Source organism: Penicillium nucicola (assembly GCF_028828085.1).
Source record: "Penicillium nucicola strain IBT 29836 chromosome Unknown utg000001l, whole genome shotgun sequence".
Classification (NCBI taxonomy): Eukaryota; Fungi; Ascomycota; class Eurotiomycetes; order Eurotiales; family Aspergillaceae; genus Penicillium; species Penicillium nucicola.
The window spans coordinates 430,887-458,627 of record NW_026643125.1 but is presented as its reverse complement, the minus strand read 5'-3'; the positions used below and the strand labels follow the sequence as shown (position 1 = coordinate 458,627).

General features: G+C 49.5%; 12 protein-coding genes across 12 annotated transcripts; 8 read left to right on the top strand and 4 right to left on the bottom strand.

Moving 5' to 3' along the window:
• Nucleotides 1–45: 45 nt before the first annotated feature.
• N7511_000179 (protein kinase PKP2) lies at nt 46–1,540 on the bottom strand (the record flags this gene model as incomplete). Its single annotated transcript, XM_057122604.1, has 4 exons — nt 46–837; nt 898–1,180; nt 1,239–1,358; nt 1,428–1,540. 4 exons carry the CDS (start codon nt 1,538–1,540, stop codon nt 46–48), a joined length of 1,308 nt encoding a protein of 435 aa, XP_056988337.1.
• Nucleotides 1,541–2,320: 780 nt separating this feature from the next.
• Nucleotides 2,321–6,279, top strand: N7511_000178 (ubiquitin-specific protease UBP15; the record flags this gene model as incomplete). The annotated part of the gene is made up of 10 exons (XM_057122603.1): nt 2,321–2,329; nt 2,388–2,508; nt 2,695–2,839; nt 2,905–3,062; nt 3,116–3,305; nt 3,362–3,470; nt 3,525–5,573; nt 5,632–5,937; nt 5,990–6,119; nt 6,170–6,279. The coding sequence occupies 10 exons, from the start codon at nt 2,321–2,323 to the stop codon at nt 6,277–6,279; spliced, it is 3,327 nt and encodes a 1,108-aa protein (XP_056988336.1).
• A 359-nt stretch (nt 6,280–6,638) lies between these two features.
• On the top strand, nt 6,639–8,508 carry N7511_000177 (p24 family protein; the record flags this gene model as incomplete). Its single annotated transcript, XM_057122602.1, has 4 exons — nt 6,639–6,785; nt 6,873–7,061; nt 7,170–7,449; nt 8,411–8,508. 4 exons carry the CDS (start codon nt 6,639–6,641, stop codon nt 8,506–8,508), a joined length of 714 nt encoding a protein of 237 aa, XP_056988335.1.
• A 2,702-nt stretch (nt 8,509–11,210) lies between these two features.
• Nucleotides 11,211–11,474, bottom strand: N7511_000176 (uncharacterized protein; the record flags this gene model as incomplete). The annotated part of the gene is made up of 1 exon (XM_057122601.1): nt 11,211–11,474. One exon carries the CDS (start codon nt 11,472–11,474, stop codon nt 11,211–11,213), a length of 264 nt encoding a protein of 87 aa, XP_056988334.1.
• A 708-nt stretch (nt 11,475–12,182) lies between these two features.
• N7511_000175 (uncharacterized protein) lies at nt 12,183–12,557 on the top strand (the record flags this gene model as incomplete). Its single annotated transcript, XM_057122600.1, has 1 exon — nt 12,183–12,557. The coding sequence occupies one exon, from the start codon at nt 12,183–12,185 to the stop codon at nt 12,555–12,557; it is 375 nt and encodes a 124-aa protein (XP_056988333.1).
• Nucleotides 12,558–14,806: 2,249 nt separating this feature from the next.
• Nucleotides 14,807–15,500, top strand: N7511_000174 (uncharacterized protein; the record flags this gene model as incomplete). Its single annotated transcript, XM_057122599.1, has 3 exons — nt 14,807–15,131; nt 15,212–15,294; nt 15,390–15,500. The coding sequence occupies 3 exons, from the start codon at nt 14,807–14,809 to the stop codon at nt 15,498–15,500; spliced, it is 519 nt and encodes a 172-aa protein (XP_056988332.1).
• Nucleotides 15,501–16,132: 632 nt separating this feature from the next.
• On the bottom strand, nt 16,133–17,799 carry N7511_000173 (RNA polymerase II-binding domain-containing protein; the record flags this gene model as incomplete). The annotated part of the gene is made up of 3 exons (XM_057122598.1): nt 16,133–16,764; nt 16,812–17,601; nt 17,650–17,799. The coding sequence occupies 3 exons, from the start codon at nt 17,797–17,799 to the stop codon at nt 16,133–16,135; spliced, it is 1,572 nt and encodes a 523-aa protein (XP_056988331.1).
• Nucleotides 17,800–18,599: 800 nt separating this feature from the next.
• N7511_000172 (uncharacterized protein) lies at nt 18,600–18,875 on the top strand (the record flags this gene model as incomplete). Its single annotated transcript, XM_057122597.1, has 2 exons — nt 18,600–18,787; nt 18,845–18,875. The coding sequence occupies 2 exons, from the start codon at nt 18,600–18,602 to the stop codon at nt 18,873–18,875; spliced, it is 219 nt and encodes a 72-aa protein (XP_056988330.1).
• Nucleotides 18,876–19,290: 415 nt separating this feature from the next.
• On the bottom strand, nt 19,291–19,899 carry N7511_000171 (uncharacterized protein; the record flags this gene model as incomplete). The annotated part of the gene is made up of 4 exons (XM_057122596.1): nt 19,291–19,643; nt 19,730–19,755; nt 19,819–19,832; nt 19,891–19,899. The coding sequence occupies 4 exons, from the start codon at nt 19,897–19,899 to the stop codon at nt 19,291–19,293; spliced, it is 402 nt and encodes a 133-aa protein (XP_056988329.1).
• An 895-nt stretch (nt 19,900–20,794) lies between these two features.
• On the top strand, nt 20,795–23,370 carry N7511_000170 (TFIIH/NER complex ATPase/helicase subunit SSL2; the record flags this gene model as incomplete). The annotated part of the gene is made up of 3 exons (XM_057122595.1): nt 20,795–20,822; nt 20,872–20,991; nt 21,050–23,370. The coding sequence occupies 3 exons, from the start codon at nt 20,795–20,797 to the stop codon at nt 23,368–23,370; spliced, it is 2,469 nt and encodes an 822-aa protein (XP_056988328.1).
• Nucleotides 23,371–23,980: 610 nt separating this feature from the next.
• Nucleotides 23,981–25,541, top strand: N7511_000169 (questin oxidase family protein; the record flags this gene model as incomplete). The annotated part of the gene is made up of 5 exons (XM_057122594.1): nt 23,981–24,155; nt 24,219–24,521; nt 24,584–24,943; nt 24,995–25,396; nt 25,444–25,541. 5 exons carry the CDS (start codon nt 23,981–23,983, stop codon nt 25,539–25,541), a joined length of 1,338 nt encoding a protein of 445 aa, XP_056988327.1.
• Nucleotides 25,542–25,961: 420 nt separating this feature from the next.
• N7511_000168 (uncharacterized protein) lies at nt 25,962–27,434 on the top strand (the record flags this gene model as incomplete). Its single annotated transcript, XM_057122593.1, has 1 exon — nt 25,962–27,434. The coding sequence occupies one exon, from the start codon at nt 25,962–25,964 to the stop codon at nt 27,432–27,434; it is 1,473 nt and encodes a 490-aa protein (XP_056988326.1).
• Between the last annotated feature and the right edge of the window lie 307 nt (nt 27,435–27,741).

Here is a 27,741-nt window from a genome sequence, read left to right as displayed (position 1 = left end):
TACGGGTGCTGAAAGTACTGGAGATACTGGGATCTCGCCTCCTCGTCACACTGCATCGATCGCCGCTCGAGTGGTAACCTGTTCATTCTTGTTGCCAAGCTTTGAGATCTGCAGGAAGGCATCCACGCCATACCCCTCTAGGCTATGCAGCTCGAGACTGCCCGCCCAGTACTCAGCATATACTCGACTCATGGGTAAGCCCATGCCCAGCCGGAGATCAGGTGGCCGTGACGTCAGGGTGTCTAGGGATCCTTCGTGGTATGATTCCCGGTCGGCCTGTTTGCGCTCGTGTGACACCTGCAGCTCTTGCATTGTAGCCGCCATGGCAGGGACTCGGCCGAGATTTTCCAGCCTGGACTGGGTGCGAGGTCCTTTGCTGAAAGACCACAGGTATGGGAGAATCTCTCGTGGGATTCCACCGCCCTGGTCTGAAATGCGCATAATTACATGCTGCGGAGTCTCGCACACGAGCACTTCAATGGGAGGCGGGGGCTGTGATAAATGCTGATATTTCTCCATGACTGCTTGCACAGAGTTGCGAAGAAGCTCTCCGATGATATATTCCAGATGACTAAGAATATATGGGAAAGTAGCGTCCACATGGCCTTGGACGGTGATAGCAGGTATCTGGGTCGACTCTGTGCTCTTGCACATCAGATCTTGTGCAACCTTTCCACATCGTTCGACCACCTCCTTTGCCTTGCATTTGAGGAAGACTTCCCCCACGAAATCTGCGTTCATATCGGTTCGATCGTGGGAATCCGGGAAATGCCAGGGCGAGTTGAAGGTCTCGGTCAGAGCTAGATGTTGCTCAGCGATGACTCGGCGGGAGATTCTCTATCATCATTCAATCGGGTCAGTTCAATCGCAACTTGAGCCAGGATCATATGCACATACCGCTCGCAAAAGCGTGTTCATCAATCTATCCATCTCATCTGCGGGGGCGAGATTGCGGCACTCCAACACGCCCATAGCCAGGTTGGGGATCGCGACCAAATGCTCCCTGAGCATCCCCTTGAGTATATCACAGAATCGATCATTATCCTCGAGACTCCGAATTTCAGGCACGACCCGAACCGTCTCGAACGCTTTGTAGTACAACTCATACACCAGGGTGAGATGCGGGTTGGCAACCACCACATAGGGCAGCTGTTGGATATCTCGCAGGCGATGGGCAAGGCTATTCCACCACTCCAGTCAGCTTCTACTTGTATGTTCTTGTCTTTCCCACGACATACCGAGTTGGTAGCTCCGTCCGCACGTAGTTCGCCGAGCTAATGAGGCGTGGTTCGGTCAAGGTACGACCAAAAAAGGTCAACTGGCGCAGACTGATGGGGCGAATAGCTCGCTCCACCCACCTATTCAACCCAATAACGTCAGTATTGCTTCAGGGACAGTATCCTGAGAAGGTATTGGGTCATGCGTACTCATCGACAGCAGAAACTGGGCGCCAGGGAGGTGGGCTGTGAGCTCCAGAGTAGTATCGTTTTGGTAGAGACTGGAATGCATTCCAGCTCCGAGCTGAGTACCTCGACCGCATTGTGCTCCATGCAAAAGAGTCTCTACAAGAGATCTATCGCATCTCCAGAGTTTGGGGTCTCGGGCGGTGAGGCAATCCTGCATGTGACATGCCACACGATGGGCATTTCTGCTTTGGTGTTTGTTTTGCATGCGATTTTCGGTGTAAGCTGATATATTCTACTCTATCGAGCTATATTTCACTATGCTGCGCTGCTTTTGTGTGGCATTTGGACTCATTGACTGGAGTCCACGGGCGTCGTTATTAGCCTCGGAACAGAAGCTGCGTGGGCTTGAGCTAGCCGATGATCTGAGGGGAATTTGACGTTTGCACAAGATCAAAATGCACAAGGATTCTTTAATATTAGTATTACATCTACAGTAGTTTTTGTCAAGTTGGGCGTTTCAGAGAACGAGAATTAGGGCTTTGCTATACATGCCTTGATTTGAAGGGTCCACTGAGACTCTCTGATCGTCAAGACTTTTATGACTTGCCTATATCTCTATCTCATAAGGTACTAGTCATATATTTTTCATAATAGTATTGATCGTAATTGAAAACTTGGTCTCCAAGATAATTATAGAATTCCTACCAATAATCCTGCAAGCTCGCTCTCTCTTTGTATAAGAAACAAAGGTCCACTGATACTGCCGAGTCCTCGCTCCGCCACCGTTAGCTCCGGCTCTTATTAGTTCTGCAGGTTCAGCATCCTCCACCACTCTGTACGATTCTTCCTTTCTTCTTTACTTCTCCTCCACATCCCTCCATTCAATCTGACTGGTCGGGGAGCCGCTTTCCGCGATGGAAAACGTGAGCGACCGTGCCCCTCAGTGTCGTCATTGCGCTAATCCGCTAACCCTGCCAACAGCTCGCGGAGAACGACATGCTTGTCGACGACTATGAGCAGTATCCCGCCGAAAAGACCGATGTCGTCGTCGTGTCTCGGTCTGCCTCCGACGAGCCCGACTCGAAGCCAAATGCCGATGACCGTACGTTCTTGTGTTGTCTCCCCTTCCCGAGTCAAAAGCCAAACATGAAGCGAGTGTGTGTCTGGTTGGGGAACCAAGTGACCGAGGGACGCTAATATGAGAGCCCTGGATTACTTTGTTCTCGTTTGACTTGTTTGGTTGCACTGCGAATCGACTGGCTAGCTAACGAGGAGTTTGTGCAAATAGATGCGGCAATGATGGCCCGGGTGCTGCCCAAGAATACCGATTTCGAAGTGCAAGCGGAGGTCTACAACACATGGCGTTTGTCCGATTGGCGAAAGATGGAAAAGAAATCGCACGGTCCTGTCTTTCAGTGTGGTGGTTCACCTTGGTGGGTGCTTGAAATTTCATGGCCGGAGAGGCTCTACACCGACTTTGGCTCTGACTCGTGAATAGGCGCATTCTGTTCTTCCCCTACGGTAACCACGCCGAACACGCCTCGTTTTACCTCGAACATGCGTGGGAAGGGGAGCCCCCGGAGGGCTGGTACGCCTGCGTGCAATTCGCTCTCGTTCTCTCGAATGTAAACGATCCTTCGATTTATGTGCATCACGGTAAAAAATTCTGAATCCCGTGGAATCGGTTAGCAAGTCTAACATTAACTTAGTTGCAACCCACCGTTTCACCGCCGAGGAAGGTGACTGGGGTTTCACCAGATTCCACGATCTCCGAGGTCTGTTCGCCGATGCATGGGAAGGCAAATCTGTCCCGCTGGTCCAGGACGATGAGGCCAATGTTACGGCCTATGTTCGTGTGGTGAAAGATCCCACGGGTGTTCTGTGGCACAGCTTCCAGAAGTGCGTTTTTTTTATACAGGAACAGTACGCAACACTAGAGGCTGACCGTTTCTTAGTTACGACTCAAAGAAGGAAACTGGAATGGTTGGCTTGAGGAACCAGGGTGCTACCTGCTATCTCAACTCACTCTTACAGTCGCTTTACTTCACAAATGCTTTCCGCAAGGTAAAAATGCTTTACTGATCTCGAATGCGCTTACGAAATCTAACCAGTCTATAGGCCGCTTATCAAATACCAACTGACCAGGAAGCGTCGCGGGAGAACAGTGCCTGGGCTCTTCAGAGGTTGTTCTACAACTTGCAGACCAGTGACTCTGCAGTTTCAACTACCGAGCTTACGGCATCTTTCGGTTGGCAATCTAGCCAGATATTTGAGCAGCAAGATGTACAGGAGCTCTCGCGAAAGCTCATGGAGCGATTAGAGCACAGAATGAAGGGTACCGTTGCCGAGAAGGTTCTGCCGGATCTATTCGTGGGAAAGACAAAAACTTACATCTCGTGCATTAACGTCGACTATGAGTCTTCTCGTGTGGAGGACTTTTGGGACATTCAACTAAACGTTCGAGGCAACAAGACCCTAGACGACAGCTTCAGAGACTATATTCAGGTTGAGACTCTCGAAGGAGAGAACAAGTACGAAGCCGGCCAGCCGTACGGCCTACAAGACGCTAAGAAGGGTGTCATATTTGAAAGCTTCCCGCCCGTTTTGCACCTCCACCTGAAGCGTTTCGAGTATGACCTCAACTTGGATATGATGGCCAAGGTCAATGATTATCATACTTTCCCCATGGAATTCGATGCCGCTCCTTATCTTTCAGAGGGCGCGGACAAATCCGAGTCTTGGGTTTATCAATTGCACGGAGTCCTCGTCCACAGTGGTAATCTAGATGCCGGACATTACTATGCTTTCCTTAAGCCTGGCAAGGATAGCCACTGGTACCGCTTCGATGATGATCGAGTCAACCGCGCTACCGACAAGGAAGTCCTGGATGAGAATTACGGAGACTCCCAGCAGCGCACCAATGGAGCGACTGGAAGTCGGTCTGCCATTCGCACAAACAACGCTTATATGTTGGTGTACGTCCGCAAGACAAGACAGGACGATGTTTTCTTCCCGGTCACAAAGGACGATGTGCCCGATCACATTGAAAAGCGTCTATCCGAGGACCGCGTGGAGATGGCGCGTCGCAAGAAGGAGAGAGAGGAGGCGCACCTTTACATGAACGTCGGTGTAGTGACCGAAGACACTTTCAAATCACACCATGGTTTTGATCTGACCAGCCCAGACTTGCCCGCCGAAGACCCAGCAGTTCCCAAGCAGTACCGCACTCTTCGCGCCAAGAAGGTGAAAGATTTTGCGCAGGAAATTGCAGAGGAACGGGGTCTTAAGCCAGAATCAATCCGGTTCTGGGTCATGGTCAACCGCCAAAACAAGACCACCCGCCCTGACCAGGTAATTCGTGACCCAGAGCTGACTCTTGAAGAGGCATACAACAAGCTCGGTACTAAGGGCAACCTCTTCCGCTTGTGGATGGAGGTCGCATCGACTTCCGCAGATGAAAAGGCGTGGTCCGACCCCGAATGCAACCTGATCTTCCTGAAGAACTTCGATGTGGTTACCCAAACTTTGTCTGGTGTGGGCTCTGTATATGTCCGCAAGAGCCAAAAAGTGATCGAGCTTGCCTCGACAATCCTCTCCAGAATGAACTGGCCCCCTGGTACCGATTTCTTGCTCTTTGAGGAGATCAAACACAACATGATCGACCTCATGAAGCCTAAGCCGACTTTCCAGCAATCTGAAATTCAAAATGGTGACATTATTACTTTCCAGCGCACAGTGAAGGATTCAGATCTGCCTGCCACGGCACTATATACGGATGCCCGCCAATTCTATGATTACTTGTTGAACCGCATGGATGTCACATTCGCCCCTATCAAGGCCAACGAAGGCGACGAGTTCACTTTGACTCTCAGCCGGAAGATGACTTACGACCAATTCTCCAAGAAGGTTGCTGAGCACCTGAAGGTGGAGCCTACTCACCTTCGATTTGCCCCCGTCATGGCTAGCACTGGCAAGGCCAAGCCTTTCTTCAAGCGCTCTATCAACCAGAACCTTTCTCAAATCCTTAATGGCCAGTACGGTGCATACGGTTACACAATGCACCGCGCCGATGCTTTGTATTACGAGGTCCTCGATATGGCCCTGAGTGATTATGAGAGCAAGAAATTACTCAAGGTGACGTGGCTTCCTGATGGAGTTACCAAAGAGGTTCGCCTGATCAATTCCCCACTGCGATTGTGTTGAATCATAGCTTACATGAAAATAGGAAAATGTCGAGGTATTGGTTTCTCGCAGCGGCACTGTGTCCGATCTTCTAGCTGCCCTGCAGCAAAAGTTGGACCTCGGTGACGAGGCAATCCGTGTGGCTGAAACCCACGGTGGAAAGCAGTACAAGGAGCTTCGGGAAGACCAAAGCATTTCGACCATCAACGACTACGCGATGTTGTGCGCTGAGAAGATCCCAGCTGAGGAATTGAACCTTGAGGCCGAGGACCGTGTAATCAACGTCTTCAGCTTCGATCGAGAGCCAAACCGCACACACGGTACTCCCTTCAAATTTGTTGTCAAGCCTGTATGTTCTCTATTCATTACAACCAGCCAGTCAGATCACTGACAAATAGCAGGGCGAACTCTTCGCCGAGACAAAGAAGCGGCTGTCCGCCCGGACGCAGATCAAGGGCAAGAACTTCGAGAAGATCAAGTTTGCTGTTGTTCCCCGAGCATCTTTCTCAAACGCGAAATATCTCGAAGATGGTAAGCTGCTACACCTCTTAATAACATGCATAAATGCTGACATCTTCCAGGCGATATCCTGTCCGACGTTGCAAGCGGTTCCGATGACTTCCTGGGTCTTGACCACGCCAACAAGAGCCGGAGCTTCTGGGGCAAGAGTGAAGGGTTCTTCATTCGGTAAATTAGTCATTCTTCCCTATTTTCTCATGGCGCTGGCGGGTTACGAGTTGGGAGAGGGCTGAAAGCTGCAATCCGGTACATGAGCAGCAACGGTCTGATGCGATGATCATGTCTCTTTTCCTTTGTCTTTGCGTATGCTTTTATGTAACCAGCCCACGTAGAAGACAATACAGTCTATATGATGACTCCGAGTTGTTTATCCAAATATATCGAAAGTGTAGTAGTAAACTGCGGAGTGAATGGCCGATGTATGCGGAAGTTTGTTTGGCTGCAAACAAAACAAACACCGGAAGTCAAAGCTGGCCAGAACCTCCTGACGCGAAAGTCAGCCCTCCGCCATCTCCATACAATCCTGTCACAATGCGGTTTGCACTCTTCGCCGGCCTGGCGTCCCTCGTCTCCTCTGTGACTGCCACTGCCCTCACCTACAAGCTCCAAGCGAATGAGAAAGCATGCTTCTTCACCAACGTTGAACAGAGCAACGCCAAACTCGCATTCTACTTTGCTGTATGTCCAATTGGCTTCCTGGATACGTTTCGTTCCAACAGCATATGCATGGACCAGGGGTCTGTCGGCTAACATTGTGCACTACAGGTTCAATCCGGTGGATCCTTCGATGTCGACTACACCGTCACCGCACCGGGCGGCAAGATTGTCCTAGATGGAACAAAGGAGCGCCAGGGTGACTTCGTCTTCACTGCCCAGAGTATTGGAGAGTACACTTTCTGCTTCAACAACGAAATGTCAACTTTCGCCGAGAAGATGGTTGACTTTGAGATTGCGGTATGCCACTCCCCATATCCGTAACAGACCAGATCCATGGGCTATCCTCGATTTTCTCAAACAACAGAAAATAGTCAGCAGATACAGTACTGATCCATTGCCATCTAGGTCGAGAATGAAAAGCGCGCCGAACTGCCTTCCCGCCAAGGCGCCAGCCCCGAACAAACAACCAGCTTGGAGGAATCCATCTACAAGCTCTCCGCTCAGCTGTCAACCGTCTCCCGCAACCAGAAGTACTTCCGCACGCGCGAAAACCGTAACTTCAGTACCGTGCGGAGTACCGAGCGCCGTATCTTCAACTTCAGCGTTATCGAGTCTTTGATGATGGTTTCCATGGCGGCGTTGCAGGTCTTTGTTGTGCGCTTCTTCTTCCAGGGTGCCCGTAAAGGTATGTTGATTCCCTGTTCAGTTGTTTTAAGAGCCAGACTTGGTCTCATTTATTCATGAGCATTCTGTTTGGCTTCTTGGGTGATTCTTGAAGGGTGCATAATAACATATTTTCAGGTTACGTGTGATATGAGCATGAGTGATAATTTGATGCATTTACTACAATTACGTCTGGCGTGTTAGCCTATTGTCTTTTTTTCCTTTTTTACCAAATCTGCGATCTATTAGGTCTCCTTGTCCATTTGGACTAAAAAAACAGGAAATTATACTCCATATGACATCTACCTCCATGACCAGCTAGCTACCTGCCGTCGATGTTCTGTCTCTCTGCTTCTTACTGAAAGGCAATGATGGCCGAGAGTCGTGGCGAAAGCGAATAAAGTACTGTAGTTGAGATCGAGACAGGGCGATCGAGGTTGATCATTGAAACATGGTTGTATCGGTAGCTATGTGTCCTCTTTCTGTGGAATTAGTCTGGGTCACTTATTGACAAGCATCTCAACAGACAACCAGGAGACACAAGGCCACAGTGAGCATGTGTATCTGAGAGATTGGAGATTATCAACACTCAATTCTTGCCCCAAACAGGTTTCGACCAAGGTGGAAACGCGGATATCCCCGGTTCGATTATACTGTAGCATCGTCTGTTTACTGTATGAGTCGAGAACAAGTACAGTAGCTACAGTACGACAGTGGCTTCAAATCAACGACCGAGACAGACTTTTGTGGAGATGTCAGTGTCTCGTGAGTTTGTCCAATGTCATAGATGTGCATTGGCGATCCCAAAAAAAAAGCCCAAAGCTCAATGCCCGAGAAATAGAGCAGGTTTGTATTTGCACAAACGTCACGAACGAAGAGAAAGTCACCACCCGAGTTGAGACCGAAGAATCGTCCCAGCATCGCCCAAGGTGAGACCACTCGTCCAGTTGCGGTGACTCGATGCTCGATGCCCACAGGGTTAGAACCGGTTTACATTGAAAAGAAAGTCACTGACGAGCCGAAGAGGCCACTTCTTGAGTCGACAGCAAGAGCCATCTCAGAATGGTTGGAATTCCGATGAGAAAAGTGGGATTCTTGCGTCAAATTGACGTTGGGCACTTCAGATTTGTTGGAAGTATACCTCGCCAAGATCCCCTGGGCCTGACCGCCATGATACGTGTTTAGTCGCCGCTGAGGCTGAACATCCACGAGAGGCAATGTGTGCTGCACAGCACAATACTCCCGGGGAAAAGAGACGGAATTGGTCTCGAGGAACGTCACCGGCGAGGCAAGGAGGCGAGAAAACATCTCGAGACCGAAGAACCAGACCAAAATGGTCGACATATTGATACGAAAAAGCAGGTTTCTTACGTCACTTCAAATGTTGTCCTCGCCGGCCACAGTATTGCCACTGCCTCCTCCATTTGTCCATTGTGAGGCCTGTGTACAGTATTCAAGGTCGTTGGATGCTATTGATTAAGAAGTGGGGATACGCGATTCTCGCAAGGATAGAACCGGGTTGTGTTCGAAAAACCGTCCGACAAGGAGGCGAGACTTCATCGAGGAGTCGAGACCGAAGTATCAAGTCGAGAGGAGGTCAAAGATGAAGTGTCGCTGTAACGGCGGGTTTCTTGCGTCAAATCGACGTTGACCTCGTTCAGATATGGTCAAATGTGATACCTGAAAGCTGCTAGCGTGAGTAGCGTACTGTATGTCCTGAAGACACAGTGAGCTCTAGTGCATGAGTTGCTAAGACAGTAAATGTGTCCAGACCGATCTCTGGATCAAAAACCGGTTTTTTTGACAGGCCAGGTACTCAGAAGACGACTATCAGCCGGGGTTCATATGTGCTAGGCTAGACTGGAGCAATGGTTGACTTTAGGGTTCAATTGATGGGAGAAAATAAGCAGCCTATGGCACGAAGCGAGCGCGCACGGGTATAGTGCTGTACGGTCTTTTGTGCTTCACTGTTCGGGGTGCTCAACTCCTTCTACAGTAGTGACCTCATATGCCGAAAAGGCAGTGATATCATCCTATACGGGAGGAGAGACCAGCCTCAACAAGTGATACAACGTGCTGATCGGCATAGATTTTGCCTTTGGGGCATTCTGGCGTTCTCATAAGCTTATGGGTCCATCTACAGTAGGGGCGGTCCATTCTCGTACGTAGCCGAGATCTAGTGCAGGTGGACTGCTCTATGATCTCATATTAGTTAGCACGCTGAGGCTGTCTGAGGGAAGGTTGGGTGTACAGTATGCTGTTGATCAGCTCAATGCTGTCATATCATGTTGGTGATCAGGCCCTAACGTGATATGGTATGGTTCAAGTCCCATTGGCTCCACAAGTTCCTTTCTACTAACGATATAGCGCAGGATTGCACCGACTCTGATATCACCTGAACATCATAGGCTCTTGCAATCTGTTCAATACGACATGAGAGTGCACGCTACTGTACAGTATATTGCCTACTGTATTGTGTTCCGTACCCGCGAGATAACCCTTGTTCCATGACGAATGAGTCCACTCATTTTCTGCTCTAGACCTCGGCGATAATCTACGGTTCCTTCCGATGATCGAAGTGAAAGTTCTCTCGAAAATGGGGAAAGTTCGGTACGGAGTGATTGTATACTCCGGAGATTCTCTCTGACGTGGTTATGCGTCCCCCCCGATGAGACATCCCTCGTGTCACGAAGTTATGATATTCGAATGCTGTCTCCATTGGTCAATTTCAATCTCCATGGTGATATGAAAATGGATATCTGAAGACCATCACTGATATGCCGATCGGTAATTTGCCTCCCCCGCTGACCATCAACCTCCATCCCAAGGATTTGGGATGGCAAATGATATTCCCAGACCCATTCTACAGTACTATACTGTACTGCAGACCCCCTTTCACTCGCACGCTGCAGCCTACCGATCCTTTGGACCAATTGGTTGGTTGTGCTGAAACACAGGCCTTGGGCTTCGGTCTTCGGATTGAAGCTTCCACCTTTTTTAGTGGAGTTTTCATCTCAGCTGAGATTTGGCACGTTGCAGACACCTCAATACATTCATATCAAAGTCATATGCAACGTAACCGACATACTGTGCATCAATATGAATATGAATCCAATAGACGAAGTACAGTAGGCAGTATAGTCAAGGCGGTGTCTTTGAGGCGTCAACTTAGAGGCAACTGCAACTCCCGTGCAATTCACGAGCATGAGACTGTCCTCATTATTGCCGTTCTACAGTCTTTGTTGTATTTCCCGTGGTTCGATGAGAGCCGTTCCTAGTATTCGGTAGCCTCCACCATGACCATGTATGTCTCCACTGTGATATTGCATTCTTCGCTTTCGCTTTGGACTCAAGCTTCTCCGCAAGTCCCACAGTTTTGATAGCGTTCATCAAATCAATTCGAGGACCTTATTCTTTCCTCGTTCATACCCGACTGGCCCCTGCGAGTTGAGAACTAATACAGTACATGGTCGGATCGCCCCGATGCATAAAGGTTATGACGTCGGTTCCATCCCTGAGCCTCACACAACTGTCTTCGCGCCACAGGCGCAAGACTGCGTCACAACTTCATACAGACTGCGACATCTACAGATATTGAATGAATTGATCCAGATGAATCGAGATCTCTTTATCCCCCGGCGGCAGAGCTGGAAGATCTGTACTGAATCGACGCCAGTCCACCGGGGGATATTCGCATTCTTCCCGTTCGGCCATACAGAGGTCCCCGGCAATGCAAGATCCAAAATGCACCGCGCCGTTCAAAAGAAAATGCCATTGATAGTTTCAATTATGAATCATTTGGAAAACGTCAGGGCGAAGATCTGCAGGGGACCAGACTTCGGTGATGCCGATCCCCAAACGCCTCCAAATCTCAGTGGTCCATCGACATTCCCCAGTGACCTCATCGGTGCACTGTGGCCCATCCACCGGTGGACCAACTCGAGCAATCGTCGGGTGTTCACCAGTCTCCATGAGCATGTGGATCCGGGTCATTTCATAACGCACGGTTATGACGGTATAGTCCCACACAGGCCCTTGAGGAGTCATCTTCTTTCGTTCTTAACTGTAAGGGTAGGGGGGAAGCCGGATGCTCTTATGATGTAGGGGCATTATCTCCTTTCAGCCAATGATGTCACCATACTCTGCTCGCTGCACTCGGTGGAGTTCGTGGTTTGACTTTACCATGGGCGCTTTCAGGAGGAAATAAGCAGCCTATAGACGGGTCGGAGCTGATACAGAGGTGCTTTCGCCTCTTTTCGACCAGACAAATGTGATTTCATCCTCCCTTGTGGAGTCGTTTTGTCTTATATATACCCTTGCTCGCATATTAGACTCCAATCCTATTTTACTTTACTTCGTTTGTTTCGTCCCATACCACACAAACTGTTCAGTATTTTTAAGGTCGTTTTGACTTCTACCTATTCAGTCAACCTAGTCAATCTACTCAACCAACCGTGACCAGTCACCCTATTCACACCGTGCTCTATCATCAATCAGGACTACCGGGCAACCCCCTAATTCCAAGGTAAGCAGGCTACTTTCACCTAAAATATTAGGATAGTGGATTCGGTCAACAATATGTCCTTGGATACCAAATTTGCACTATCGCGATCGCTTTCTGTCGGCCTCGTCGTTTCTTTTGTTCGGAATCCAGTCACCGGCGACATACACTGCTAGGCCTAGCGTCTGGCTATGACATTGATAAACAATTCGATCGACTCATGCTGATCCTGTGCCCATTAGACACTCTCCACCATGACTCAGGCTCAGATGCAGCGCTCCGAAAACATGAACATGTTTAACTCGGGTGGAATGAGCAACCCTAACACCGAGACCATGATCGACTCTTACCAACCTTTGGACCCTGTCACCGCTTCGTTGGGCGACTACAACCGCTCCATGCTGCAGTATACTCAGCGTCAGATGTCTACCTTTGTCGACACTGATGACTCTCACCATCGCAAAAGCTCTAGCAGCCGCAGTAGTCAGAGCAGTGGCCAGAGTGGTCGCACTAGTGTCTCTGGCCTTGCTCGTCAAGCCAATGGACCTCCTACTTCTATCAACCATGCTGCTCAAATTGCCGAGAACAAGGTCTCTGGTCGCGATATGGCTACCAAGTCTGAATTTTAGGTCTGCGCAAGATCAAGGTATGCATCTGTCCTTTCACACACTCCACCATTGCTCACTATTATACAGTTTCATAATGTTGTATTCCCAGTACAAGTCGGGAGTCTGCACCTGAACAACGCCGTTGCCCTCATTCCCCATTCCCTTGCATAGCATTTCCTTGGATATCTATTGATTCCCACCCAGCATTCTACTTCCGAGCCACGGATGGTTTCTTGTGAGCGTGCTTGAACATGGCACACTGGGCGTGAAACAATATTCCCATCCCTTTCCCCTCCACCCATGGTCCTGACATCCAACTGAGAGTCACAAGACTCACTGATTCAGTTCTGTGCTTCCTTTTCTTCTCGCCTTTCACTTGACTCTGTTATCCATGGCTTTGTCGATATTTTGTCGGTTCTGAGATCGGTTAAAACAGATTTTTGATTCGCCATCTTGAACCGTCCACCTCCGGGCGTGGGTGCACCAAACCCATCTTCCGTGCTTGATCTTCCTTCTGTGAAGGAGATCGGCTTGTACTTTTTGTATTTGTACCTTGGCAGCGAGCGAGTGTTTCTCTTTTTCTTTTCTTTTTTTTTCCTGTGTTTGATGCCCTTGATGGACCAGCACGACTCCCTGAGTCGAGGACACTGGCTGTCCCTCAGGAGAAAATACCCCTGTTTCGATCAATTATGTTTTCTTTTCATGACCTGTACAACTATGAGCGATACATTTGGAGTTATATGTCTTCTTTTTCTTTCTTTTTGTTGAACTGCTCACGCTCGCTTTGCCGTAGATCGTAAACGCCCAGAATATATATCGTCTCCAGCTACATACGGCACCAACCTCCATCCGAATGACGCCGCGCGTTAAGCTTGAAAGGAAGCTTAGCTGTGTATCTCAGGTTGGTGAACACACTCCAAATCGCCTATATCTGGTCCGGTCGCTAGGGGCAAGGGGAAAATCTAGTCGCTGAACGCCCAATGCGGATGACGGGAGATTAGCCCTAAAACCGAACGCAGCCAAGCTCACATACCGAACGAGTACACTTCTCGTCCTACGATAACTTCCATCAACTCTGTAATATTATATTGCTTTTTCCTAATGATATTTACTATCGACATAGTTGAAGTGAGTCCGATTAAATTTTTAACTTGATTGTGTTGTATTGAGATGCCAAGTCGTACGCAGTTTTTGGAAATGCCCAATATCGACGGCGCGCTATAGTGCATCGAGGGGACTGAATGTGCTATGGTCGGGCTTTTTTGTTGACATTCAATGGATGTGAGGGTATTGTGACTACAGTAAGCAGCCCTGCTGCGATCCCCCTGGTTTGTAGGGGAGTACATCCATATATCCTGTTGTCAGGAAACACCACCAAAGAACATCGTGCACCTATTCACTACCTTCTACAATGACCTTCAAGTTCTACACCAACAGCATCACTCTTTCCAATGTACTAGGGGCTGTCATATTGGGCTCCACAACTTTTTTCGAATGAATATCTCTGTTGCGGAGAGCTCACGTTCCTGGAACCCCTTGCATGCCTCGCGAGATTCTCACTTAGCAAAGCAACTTAGGCTTTGTGGCTCACGTTTTATAACGTGGGTGGCCAAATTAAATGGGCTGCAGATATGATGAAGGAGAATCTCAGATCCAGAGGCCGAACTGGATGTTTGTCTAGCAAAAGTGTAAGTTAATATGCGCAACCGATTTGTATACGAAGCGAGCTGGAGAGCCAAATGTCACATACCAGAGGCTGTCTACACTACAGACCCAGGTCAAGAAGATACCGAGCCTGGACATTCCTGATAATTCAATCTCCAACGAATCAAGACCCTTTCGTGCCTTTCCAAGTAGAGGGATGAGCCCCTTGGAATCTCGGGATTCAAAGTGACCAACCAGGAGTTTCCAAGGGAGAAACAAAAGAAAAACAGGATGTTTCACTATGTCCACGGGCAGCAACACTACTCATAGTAGCGAGTCAGGAGTTGTCGCACTTTTACTCCTCATCGACAACCCCAGCTTACTCGACAACCCCGTGCAACAACCACGGTCTAGCTCTAGTCATTCTTTCAGGTCTCACGTTAGAGGCCTGCACATGCACACCCACACTCTTTTACTCACTCCCGGCCAGAATCGAACATAATCGGTTCCAAAGCCAACAACCCGCAGCGCGCCAGGTCGCCTTTGTTCGTCAGCCACTCTCTATCAATAAGATTCCCTACAATCGGAAGCGACATAACGAAAAGAAATCGAAGAAAATAACAGCCATGCATCTACCCATCCTTTTCACATCGCTCACCCTGCTAGCCGTTACCACCGCGGTCCCAATGGCGAGCCCAAGTCCATCTCCCACACCAACAAGCGCACTGCCATCTCTCGCTTCTCTCTCGCACTCCGGTTCAGCATCTGCTTCGGCATCCGCTTCGCCTTCTGCTTCCCCGAACCCCTTCGAGGCTTGGTCCTGCCCCGCAGGCAAGTATAAAAACTGCTGTATGGGCGTTGAGCAGAGCTCGCATGATATCCTTAAGCCACTGGGCGAAATTGTTCCTACTATTGGTGGAATTCAGGTTAGCTCGGCTATTGCCTTTCAATGTACGTTTCCCCGAAGAGATGAGAGATTCTGCAATATGCAATATGCATCAAGGGATCGCTAATCTTTGGTATTGATATAGGCAAGCCTATGGGTGATCAGAAACCTCCAAGCTCTTGCTCTGGCCATGGATATTCTCCTATGTGCTGTGACAGCAAGGATCATGTAAGTTATCTCATATCCTCCCTTTGCTTTCCCCTTTGCCCGATAGATCGATCAAGACAGGGGACATACACTAACATTTGACTTTGCTCCTCTAGGGCCTCATTGAAGCCTGTAAGCCTTTCGAGAAGGTCAAGATGGACTATTACTCCCACAAAATGCAGCTCCCTGAGACTCAGGCCGACATCATCATGGATGCCGTCACCTAAGGCTGTTCCTCCGTGACTGTCACCGAGACCTGGCGTTTTGCGAACTTGAAATGTGACTCAGGATCAGGATGAATGGAAGTTCGGATGTACTTTTTGGTATACTGGGGTAACTTACGGCGTGGGGAGATCCAAGACTGGAGATAGGGTGGCTCTTTTGTTTTATTCTCTTTCTTCACTTGATATTACTTGAAGACTTGGGATACTTTTTTTTAGATTTAGGGCTTGATGTTTAATGTATACAGCATTCATTTCGATTGTGTTGTTTTTGGTTCCTTATTACGTAGGAGCTGTTCCAGGGCATAACAGTTAAGGAGTTGGCAGGGTTGAATATTGGAATATAAAAAAGTTTCATGAAATATATAAGTTGACTTCTCAGAGCGAAGAGTGGCAATGATCCACGAGTCTACCATGAAGACAAGAAACCCCAAAAAGAGTCAAGGAATCCATACCATGCCCTATCATTATGGATCCGGGAAAGTGTATACACTTCTCGTGTCCTCGGATGGATACTTCCTACTTCCTTCCTGTTACACACCACCATTCTATTTCGAAGAATCCTGGAAATATGTTGTTCAGCCCTGGAGGGCACATTCAGTTCGAATTTGATCTAATCATACATGGTCATTGTCCTTTTATCGCCAACCTCGTCCACCTTGGGAAGGAGTCCATGGGCCACCGTGCTGACCACCTGAGTAAGGAGGAGGGAAGTGGTGCTGGCCAGGAGGCATAGGCTGACCTTGTCCTGGTGGGATGTGAACAGGAGGGGCATTGAAAGGAGGTGGGAAGGCAGAAGGAGGAGCCCCGGAACCTGGTGGGGGATAGGGCATGGGCGGCATGTGTGGGGGAGGTGGAGGCCAAGCACTGTAGGCGGGTGGGGGTGGGGGAACAAAGCCGCCATTAGGTCCCATTGGCGGGTGTGCATATTGGCCATGTCCATTTGACGTATGAGGAGGGGGGAAGGAGTTCATGGGTGCGGAAGGGTGTTGAGGTGGATGGGGATGTTGATGTGACTGGGATTGGTGAGGGAGTGGGAAATGTGCAGGAGATGGTTCGCGGGGTGTGTATGAGCTTTCTCGGCTGCGTGAGCGCCTTGGGGAGCGACTTCTTTCCCGGGAGTCAAAGCGACGACGCCTAACTGATCGCGAGGGGGACCGACTCGGGGTCCTCAAGTCGGAGAGGTTGTCGCTGTAACGCCGGCGCTTGGTATTAGTTCGTGTTCTACTGCGGCTCCGACTTCGACTGCGAGAGTCCCTGGGACCCCCCTCTTCATTTGTTGACAAAATGCACGGGACCATCCATAGTATGTCTCACCATCCAGGATATCTCCTGTGATTTCATCTCGGAGCACTGACTGGCCTAGCTCATCAATATCCGTGTCCCTGTCATCCTTGTTGAGGTCGTCCGTGCCATAAATATCGTCCACCTGGCATAAGAAGCCCTTGAGAGCTTTCACTAGGCTTCCATCTGCAGGTCCTGCCTGCAATTGTAGCGGCTTGATAGCATCAGGTCGAAGGGGAATGGACGAGTTCGGGATGATGTGAGGGATAAGGTTGCCCGCAGGCAGATCGTAAAAGGGGGTTGAAGAGTCTCCATGGGTAGATGGCATCACAAAAGGAACATCCTTTCCGGGTTTCTTGGCTTGGTCTACTTCACCGGCAGCATCGGTGGTTGGTGGGGTACCCAAGGAGGCCGAGTTGATGACCACTTCCCGAAGCTTCTCGACAAGCTCGGGATTAAAGTATCCATGCTCGGACCAGATATCAAGCAGATCATCCAGCCGGTGGTGGTGCCGTGGATGCTTCTGGCGATCGTAGATAGCGGCATGACCAACCAAATCCACGATATGTGGCTGCAGGGACCCGCTCACCGTGGAGAAGGTTGCAGTGGTGCCTAGGTGGTACTTGCAATGGTGAAACAGATCATTGAGCAAATACAGTATGTGGAGTTGTCGGCGCTTCGCTGAGGTTGGCTGAGCGGGCTGGGGCCCAGCGGCTGGTTCGAAGGGGGTAGCTAGCGCTACCAGGTACTTGGCCAATCCTCCAACACGATTAGATGAAGCAGCAACATATTGTAGCAACCATGCTTTGCAGGTCTGAGGTGACTGTGATTTAGTAACTGGAACGTGAGAGGTATGTGCAACGAGTCAGACCTGGATGTTTTCCGCCGAGCAATGCGACAGCGCACGTTCGAGAACGGTATGAAAGGCAGTTATCTCCTCCCGAGGTACAGAGGTGGGGTCTGGGCGTAGCAGACCCGCCGAGAATGAGGCCTTTGCGATAGCAATCTGATGGGACGCCATGGCTGGAACCTGGAGAAAGAGAGATTGATCATTGTGTCTGCTGTTATCGCAGCTTCTATCACACGTGACCGCGACTAGCGCGATGAAGTATACCGAGAGAAGCGAAATCGAATCAGTTTGCCGTTAACCAGGATATTAGCTTAGATTGTGATGTAGGGAAATACAGTATGATATTGGGGACAACTGATTGTTTGAATCACTATATTGTACTGTATGTGGGAAGCAGAACCTTGGAATGCCTCTAGCCAGACGAGTTGCCTCAATCAGGAGATCTTGATAAGATCATCTAACGTACCCACGTTGCCACTTTCCCCTCCGGATATCCTCAAGCCGTCATCGTACTTCGATCCGGAACTCTACTTCCGTTTCGCAGGCTTCGCGGTGAAGCCCAACCCCCTACTCTCGTCTAACCCTACTTACTCTCCCTACCCCACCTTTCGTACTCAGAATGCCTGATGGCGTGAGTGCTTGCCAACAGTCCGATCCGAGCTCCAGTAGAAACAGTAGTTGCAGGTTGATCTCCGATGAATATTCACTGCGAGAATCAGGCCATGCTTTAGCGCCCCCCGCAAGTCCCCCACAGTCGGATCACCTCATCCCTACGGACGGATAGCAAAGTATGGCCTGATGTGCTTATAAAAGCCTCATAGTTGCCCCCCCCGGGGCTTCCTGTAAACTTCGCTATATCCTACGGCTTGCTCTCTCTTTACTCTACTTTTTCCTCAAGCCAACTACAACTCTACTCTACCACCACTTCACTCCATACATCTCACTCCCCAAGTGATCGACATATCGACATCATGGCCACGATCGCTCAGCTCGCTCGCCCCTCCATCCGCCACTTTTCAGCCCACCGCCCGCGCCCTGATTCTCGCATCGCACGTGCCATCAGCCTGGGCTGCATTGTATCGGGCGTAGTGTTGCCATTTGTGCCACCCGCCCTTGAGAGTTCCCGCCAGCGAAACTCAGGTCTTACTTCTGTGGGAAAGTGAGTTTACTCTGAACATCTCAGTATTGTGAGATCAATATTAACATTTCAATGCAGGAACCCCCCACTTTGCTTCCACGCCCGGTAGATACCTCGCGTTATAAGCTCTCGCAATCCGGGAACTGCTCGGTGCAGGCGCTGATATGGAGACCCGGCTTGCGAGATGATGCATTATGCCCACGGAGTTTAGGATGGCGTTATGAGGTTGCTCTCGATAGCAGCCTGTGATGGGATGTGTTTTGCTTTTCGTTTTTTTTTTTTTTTTTGGTCTTTGAGACAACCAAGGATGCAGATGTCAGATCTCTCGATCGTCACCAGATAGTCAAAACATGCGCAAATCCATTCCCTAATGAAATGACCAAGCTCGAGTAATGTACATGCTAATATTGAGCCACAAATCCAACATAGTACAAGAAATTCAAGACAATTTCAGCATAGCCGTATCAAACACACCACCACTCTATTTTGGTTTGATGTCAAAATGTACAGATGCGGCCAGCCGCTCAGCTAAACCGATTGCCGGTCGGAGGTCGGTACGGGGTCGATGTTTCGTATTTCCCTTTCTCCAGAACACGGTCGGCCTCAGTCAAGGGTTCGTGACGAGTGGGTGCGGGGTCATGGGAGGCTTCGGTACTCGGAGAGGCGACGTCGTCGGCGGTATTCTGAAGCCGAGTCATGTTTGCTCGCTTTAAGCTGGCATCGTCGCTTGGGGTAGGCCCCGGGGTGTAAAGTGTCTGCCGCTTGTGTTCCTCTTCCATAGCCTTCATCTGGGCTTTACGCTTGATCTCGGCGTCGAATCGGGATTGGCGGTCGGCGTTGATGGATTGCTTTGCGAAGTAGTAAGCGCCGCCACCGGCTGAGGAGACAGGTTAGTCTTTTTCTGGGTGTGAGTGTCAGACAGCCTCTTGCTTAGAGCTGAGACTAATCATTTCGGTTACATACCGACACAAAGAGTGCCCCAGCCCACCCTGTTCAAGGCGCAAGCCATATCAGCAATTGAGTCTTCATGTTATTGAGAAACCTTCTCTCACCAGGTAGATCTGATCTAAAGGAGGAATAGAAAGTCAGTGCTGGATCAAATATAGGAGACATATAGCACCTACTGTGTTCATGATGAATTGATGAAATGTTGAAGTCGAAAGTGAAGCTTACTGAATGTCGTCAGAACGGATAAATTACCGCCGTTTGTTACCGCCGTTAGGCCAAAACCCACTATCAGTCTTTCACCGCCTAGTCTACCGTCTATCCTACCGCCTTACTAGATTAGAGCTTCGTTGAACATACAATATCACTAACAGTGCCAACCCGATTGTACTAGGCTCGTATTAACTTCTGAGGATCTCATTCTCTCACTCCAAGTGTAATTCGGTAAATATATCGATAACGAAGGACTACACGTTGATAATAAGGCTCGAGGCCTATTGTAGGTGGGCATTGCCTAAACGCCTGTCCATGGGTGATGTCGTCGATTAGCTAGAAAGCTATATTTAATAAGATAAGAATCTTGCATAAAACAAGATCTTTTAGTTCAAGCGAACATAGTTGTAGCATACAGCAACGTACCTAGTTTCCAAGGTTAGATGGGAAATGGACAGTATTACTAATAAAAAGAGGCAGAATGGGTTTTGACCCGATGGTAGCAATAGACTGCCGTAAGCTAGCCTAATCGCCATCTCCGATTACCAATGGAACTTCTTCCAACGTTGGACCTTTCTGATATTCTTATTCTTCACGACATCCCTCTTTTCGGATCCCTCACCTCCCTCCCTTGACCTTACCACCTCATATCTCCACATCTACAACCTTATTTTTGAGCAACCCAAAGCTCTTTTCGAGCAGGAAACCCCAGCGCCAGGTGTTGCTATTGCGATTTATTACCATATATTCCATGCTGGTCTGAGATCACATTGGAGGGGCAGCGCTCCGCCTCGTCGGACTCTCGTACACTGGAATAGTCCTTAATCAGCTTTCTTCCAGAGTTTCATCGACTCCACCGGGCTTTCAAATATGCCCCCCAAGCGCAAAGCGGCTGACGGTAAGTATCCCGTGCATCTTCCGGGGAGACCGTGACTCATGATGTACAGGCGGCACATCCAGCAGAGCCTCGAAACGCGCCACGCCCGTCCCCGATGTCGAGGATATTACCAGCGATGATGATTATTCGGACGGAGATGATGATGCACCGGAGTCCTCCAACTTGAAAGGTATGGTGTGGCACTCTGACCACGTGAAGTGACTTGGATGCTAAATTGGCGGTTGAAGAGGTTGTCGACAAGTTTTCTCTCCAAACCTTCAGCAAGAAGGCACAGATAGATAAGACAGATCCCCGATTTGGTTACAAAGATCTTTCTTCTTTGCCCTTGAAGCGCGACCATTACAACCGACCACTATGGATCGAACCCATGAAAGGCACCATCACTCTTGAGAGCTTTTCCCCGTTGGCATCCCAGGCCCAAGATTTCCTGACCACCATCGCTGAACCGCTCTCCCGCCCAACACACCTGCACGAATACCGCTTGACGGGTCACAGTCTATATGCAGCGGTTTCAGTCGGTCTCAAACCACAGGATATCGTGGAGTTTTTGGATCGTCTGTCAAAAACGCCACTGCCGGAGACCATTCGAAATTTCATTATCGAATTCACGAAATCATACGGAAAAATCAAGATGGTGTTGAGGCATAACCGTTACTACGTGGAAACGACAGATCCTGAAATGCTCCAACGCTTGTTGAAAGATGAAGTGATTGGACCACAGAGAATCGATAGTACAGAGGGTATCATTGAACGGGCTGCTCCGAAAATGGGCGGCCTTGTTATTCCCGGAACCAAGGATGCGGCCGGTGTCAGAGAAACCACACAACAGGAGACCACGGCTGTCAGGGATGAAAATGAGGAAGAAGGGGCTGCTGTGAATTACGGCATCGACGATGTTGGCGAGGACGACCGCGAAGAAGCCATTACTTACAGTTTCGAAATCCCCCCTGCTGGAGTCGAAGTTGTGAAAGCCCGCTGCCAATTTATCGGTTGCCCTGCTCTAGAAGAGTACGATTTCCAGGGAGATACAATCAACCCCAATTTGGACATGGATCTGAAACCTGCTGCCCGGATTCGTTCTTACCAGGAGAAGAGTTTGAGTAAAATGTTCGGTAACGGACGCGCGAAAAGTGGTATCATTGTGCTTCCTTGCGGTGCCGGTAAGACCTTGGTTGGTATCACTGCTGCAGCTACTATTAAGAAGGGTACCATTGTTCTCTGCACTAGTTCCATGTCCGTGGTTCAATGGCGAAACGAGTTTTTGCGGTGGACGACAATTGATCCTGGTGACATCGCCATCTTCACGTCTGACCATAAGGAGAAATTCAAGCGATCGACTGGTATCATCGTATCCACCTACTCGATGGTTTCGCAAACCCGGGCTCGATCATATGATGCCCAAAAGATGATGGACTGGCTTCAATCCAGAGAATGGGGTATGATGATTCTGGACGAGGTGCACGTTGTGCCGGCATCGATGTTCCGAAAGGTCACATCTGCAATCGCCGCACAGAGCAAGCTTGGCCTGACCGCAACGCTGCTTCGAGAGGATGACAAGATTAAAGATTTGAACTTCTTGATCGGACCCAAGCTTTACGAAGCAAACTGGATGGAACTCGCCGCACAGGGTCACATTGCCAAGGTGCAGTGTGCGGAGGTGTGGTGCCCAATGACAACGGAGTTTTACTCCGAGTATCTGCGGGAGAGCTCCCGGAAGCAAGCCCTGCTGTATATCATGAACCCACGCAAGTTCCAGGCTTGTCAATTCCTTATTGACTTCCACGAAAAACGTGGTGACAAGATCATTGTGTTCTCTGACAATGTGTATGCTTTGGAGCGATATGCTCTCAAACTGAACAAGGCCTACATTTACGGTGGCACCCCTCAAAACGAGCGCATGCGTATTCTGGAGAATTTCCAACACAACGAGCAAGTCAACACTATTTTCCTATCCAAGATCGGTGATACCTCACTCGATCTGCCTGAGGCTACCTGCCTGATCCAGATTTCGTCCCACTACGGATCCCGTCGTCAGGAAGCCCAGCGTCTTGGACGAATTCTGCGAGCTAAGCGCCGAAATGATGAAGGCTTTAATGCTTTCTTCTACTCCCTTGTGTCTAAAGATACAAATGAAATGGTCTACTCTGCCAAGCGGCAAGCTTTCCTGATCGATCAAGGCTACGCATTCAAAGTCATCACCCATCTCCAGGGTATCGACAACTACGAAGGACTATCATACGCAACGCCATCAGAGCGCCGTGAACTTCTCCAAGAAGTCATGCTACAGAATGAATCCTCTGCCGATGTCGAGCAAGTCAATGATGACTTGTTCTCTATGCGCACGGGCAAGAAAGGTCCAGCCAGGAAGGCGACCGCCAAACGCAGTGCGGCCACTCTCAGCGGTCTGGCTGGTGGCGATGACATGGCTTATATTGAGTACAACAAGAGCAGGAACAAGGCGCTCAAGGACAAGGGGCACCATCCTCTATTTAAAAAGATGGAGCGGGACCGACAGCGTCGGAAGAAGGACAGAGAGGACGCGGATTGATCGAAAATGCCTTGCTATTTTTGGTTTCTGTTTAGCGCTGTTCCGCGGACTCTTCTCTGTCTTCTCCAGAATGATATATACCCAAATGAGTCAACAAGATAATCTAGTGGAATCTAAAGCCATGAGCTAGACTCTGACTTACCAACATCGAACACCTGGACCCGAACCCAAACAAGCTGACTAATATTCTCTTAAACTGTCCACTGGTGACTCCTTCAATACCCTCGAATACCCTCGTATATCCCAAGGCCACATCTCAATCCGATGGAGACCCAAAGAACCAAAGAGCCAAAGAGCCAAAACCCCGCCTATATCGTATAGCAAAGCTTTTGTAAGCACAAGGCCCAGCCCGAGGCCAGTTATATACCAATGACGTAGCAGCGGACCCCCGAATGGCCGAACCCAAGACGATGACATTAAAGAAAGGTCCATTGGTCGTCAGACACATAGAACTACAACATCTATATATAGGGACATGTTAACCCAGCTTCGTTGCACAGTCAAACCACCACACACCATCTATCGCTTTCCATCTTCAATCCATTTCCCTCGACCGTGCTTCAAGCTTTCCCCACATTTTTACAGCTCCCCTGGTGACGCACGTGTCAAGATGACTTCTTCTGCTTCGGCTGTGGCTTCGGCCACGAAGGTCAACCTCGTGCCTGCTACGGACTCGGGGGTTTTCAGTGCTGGTGCGAGGGAGGATGCGGCGCGGGTTACCAGTGATCTCTTACAGGAGGATATGGAGAAACATCATGTTTTCTTCAATGATATAGGCTTTCACAGTATGTTCTCAGCTTCAGACACTACGCTCCGAACATGAGATGGGGTGGCTGACTAGATTCTAGACCACATACCCCATCACCTACTGAGTATCTATGCTCTGGGTGCCAGGCCTGAGGATATCAGGCATGCCTACATTCAGAATTTGAGCTATCAGAAACCTGCAATGCCTGTTGATCAGGCTATGGTCGAGTCTTTGCGTGAAGTGGATGGGTTCCGGGAAGGGTTGGGCGAGGGAAAGAATTATTCCAATTATTTGGCGCTTTTTCAGGCTGAGATCAACGCCAAGGGTGTTGGAAATGTCCTTGCGGAATATGTGTTCGCTGGAGATGAGCGGGCTGAGAATATGTTGTGTCGCTTGTTTGGTGGTATGTATTCGCTCGATTACCCTGTCTTGCTATGATGAGTTGCAGGCTCACGATATGTCCAGGCTTGATTCACCCGCTTATCCACCTCTGCTTTGGATTGGAATTCAATCAGCCTGCCATTGTGGCTCAGGGGTTGGCCCAGGCTGCTGTGCATGATGACTGGCTTGGTCGCGTTTTTTTCCTTCCGGCGGAGAAGATGTCTGCTGGTGTTGGTGTGACTGGAAAGAAATCATTGCTTGAACTTCTGAATGAGTGTCGGGCGGATACGGCCCTCTTTGACAGTGTCAAGTGGGAGGATTCTAATAAGATCAGGGATGGTGTAATGACAAGAGCCCCGGAGCAGATGATCAAGTATGCCGCTCAGTTCACTGTTTCGGAAGATCAAGTGGAAGAAAGACTGGCCGATATGATCAACACAGTCGGTAAGTATGTCCTGGGATATACTAGTAAGCCCTGCTGATTCCTTTCGCCAGTCTACTACACCAGCGCCGCACAGCGTCCAGCTCGAGAAATGAAACTTGATTTCTTTTTCATCCACTGTGTCAACTCGTCCATTTTCCTCTCCAAGATCACTGACCTTCCATACCTGGACCAGCGATCAAAGCTGCGCCTGATAGAATGGAAAGGACGCATCGACCTATTAATGTATGTCTCACGCGGGACGCCAGAGCTCTTCATAGATATGGTCGCCAATTACCCCATCAAAGAAGATTGGCCCCGTATCTTCGAACGAGCTGTGACCCATAGCACCGATGACGGACATCTAGCCAAGCTGGCCCGAGCAGTGGCACACGGCCAGCGGGTCTGCCAAGGGGTCGAGAATAAGCATCCGATGCCGATCCATGGGGATATGTGGCTGCGAATCGGGAACATCGGTAAGTTGCGCCTCTCACTGTATTGACACTAGCCTAATTCTCAACAGCTGTCGACTCCACCGTTGGGGAGGGTCAGAATGGCATGTGGGTCCGATCCACTGGCTTTGATGAGGCTTGGGAGCCTCAGGGACGCGCGCATATGTGACGTGCTGGGATGAAGGATCTTATTCAAATCGTAGCCGAACAAGCATGTTTTGTGTACTGTATGCCAACTACCAAATACCACCAAATTGAGGTTGAAGTACAGTGAAGTACAGAGTGGTTCCACTCTGGGAGCTGCGGTGGGTCCCTTTATGACGCCAGCGGCTCAACGGGATAGGGATTGGTAGATGGTGAAGTGTAGGGTCTGAGATCTGAGCTATGGAGTAAGTCAATGGGAGGCGAAAAGAGGACATTGATAAATCACGAAGAAGATGGGAGAAGAAGAGAAAACGGCCCTGGAGACAATCTTCGAAAGCACCTGACGAGGACATTGGGGGATCACGTAAAGTGGGGCACCCCAACGACTCTCACTTTTCCTGTTCATCTTTTATCCTTCAGACTTTCATACTTTCATCTTCCCAGCATGCCTGACGATGATAAATCTCACGACCAGGACGGTTCTGGGGATGAGAGTAACCCGTTCGTCGCCTTTCGGCGCTACGCTGATGAGCAGGTCTCCACAATGCTTCAATCCATCACAGGGCTGCCCTCCCAGGTAACGCCACCTCATAACAACCACTGGGAAATCTTTGCGGATGACCACGGCTACGAGAGCAGGGTATCTCGCCAGAGAGCTGGCAATGATTCGGGCGAAGAGAGGTATTCGACAAATCGAGATGGCGGAAATGCTTATTCGGGCGGATACGACGACACTCGCAACCCAAACAAGACATCACATCCCCGATCATGCTGGTCCGAACATGATGATCCATGGCACTCGCAGTCATGGAGAAAATGGTGCAACGGACCATCTGACTTTTTTGGTCTTGATTCCTTCTTTGACCGCTTCTGGCTTGAGGATCGCTTCTTCCCCTTTGCGTCGCATCTCCTCAATCCCAACCGCAGCTTTTTCCTCCCAGACATGTTTGAGGACACTGGCTCATCGACTTGGCCTATTGCATATATCATGTTCAGTCCATACTCGCCTCTCCACCTTGAGCGCCAAGCACAATATCGCGCATACCGTGAAAAGGGCGTTATGTCGTCGATTATGTCGTCTTTGAGTCTGGATTCTGACCAAGGCTCTTCGGAACCGCAGTGGCGAGATGCCTTCGAAGATTTACTTCGACTTGACAATGGAAAGCCGATGCTTAATCGTGATGTGCCTGTGACCTCGGAGACTGGGAAAGATTGGCTCCAGGGCTTAGTACAGCGCGGAAGCTTGGGTGACCAGTGGAAGTTCGTTCCTGACACACAAGGGCAGCCCTGGTCAGGGATTACTTTCTCTGGTCGTACGCAGCAGGACCGCTCTCTACCCGAGAATGCTGACAAGCCCGTGGATCAGAAGAACCAACAAGAAGCTGAAAGTGAGCTGGATCTCTACGAACGCTTCTTGCACGATATCGAAAATCGCGAGCGTGAATTCTTCCGTGGTTCCTCCGAGAGCCCTCTACTACGTATGCTCCTCCAGGAGCGACGCCAACAGCAAGAAGAACTTGAAAAATACAGACGCGGTGTTTCAAAGGCGGAGGATGAACACAGCAGTGATGATAATGAAAGCTGGCTGGAGCTTGTTTCTGGTGGGAACAAAAAATCTGTTCCTGAAACACCTCCAAACTCCTCTACCGAGTCCCAAACTGTGACCGAGAGCAAGACCGTGAACGAGAAAGTTGAAGCCCCGCAACCAGCGCAGTCTCGTGTCATTTCGACCATGACTCGAACAGAGCGTATTCAACTTCCGGATGGCTCAGTTGAAAGCAAGATTGTCAAAACCAAGCGTTTTGCCGATGGTCGTGAGGAAACCGATGAGTCGGTTGAGGTATCTCATCGTCAGCCGGGAGATTCCAAGTCCGGTGAATCTGGCCAGTCGAAGAGCGGCTGGTTCTGGAAAGACTAGTGGTCAAACAACAAAACTGTCAATGTCACCCATATTGACACCAAAACCTGAAACTACCCGTTTCAATTGCTCATCAGCGTACTTTCTTTCTCATTTCAGGTGTTCCAATTTCTCATTCAATCTGGTTTGCATGGATTTGCGAGGATTTTCAGTTATATGGCGCTTTCTTTAGTTCACTGCACTTATTTTGAGTCACGAGCTCTGTATCTACTGCAGATTCTTTTCTTATATCTTATGGAAATTGCATTATTGTGCTGTACAGCAACCTAACAAATACGAACCACAAAGCGTCTTGAATGAACAGGAA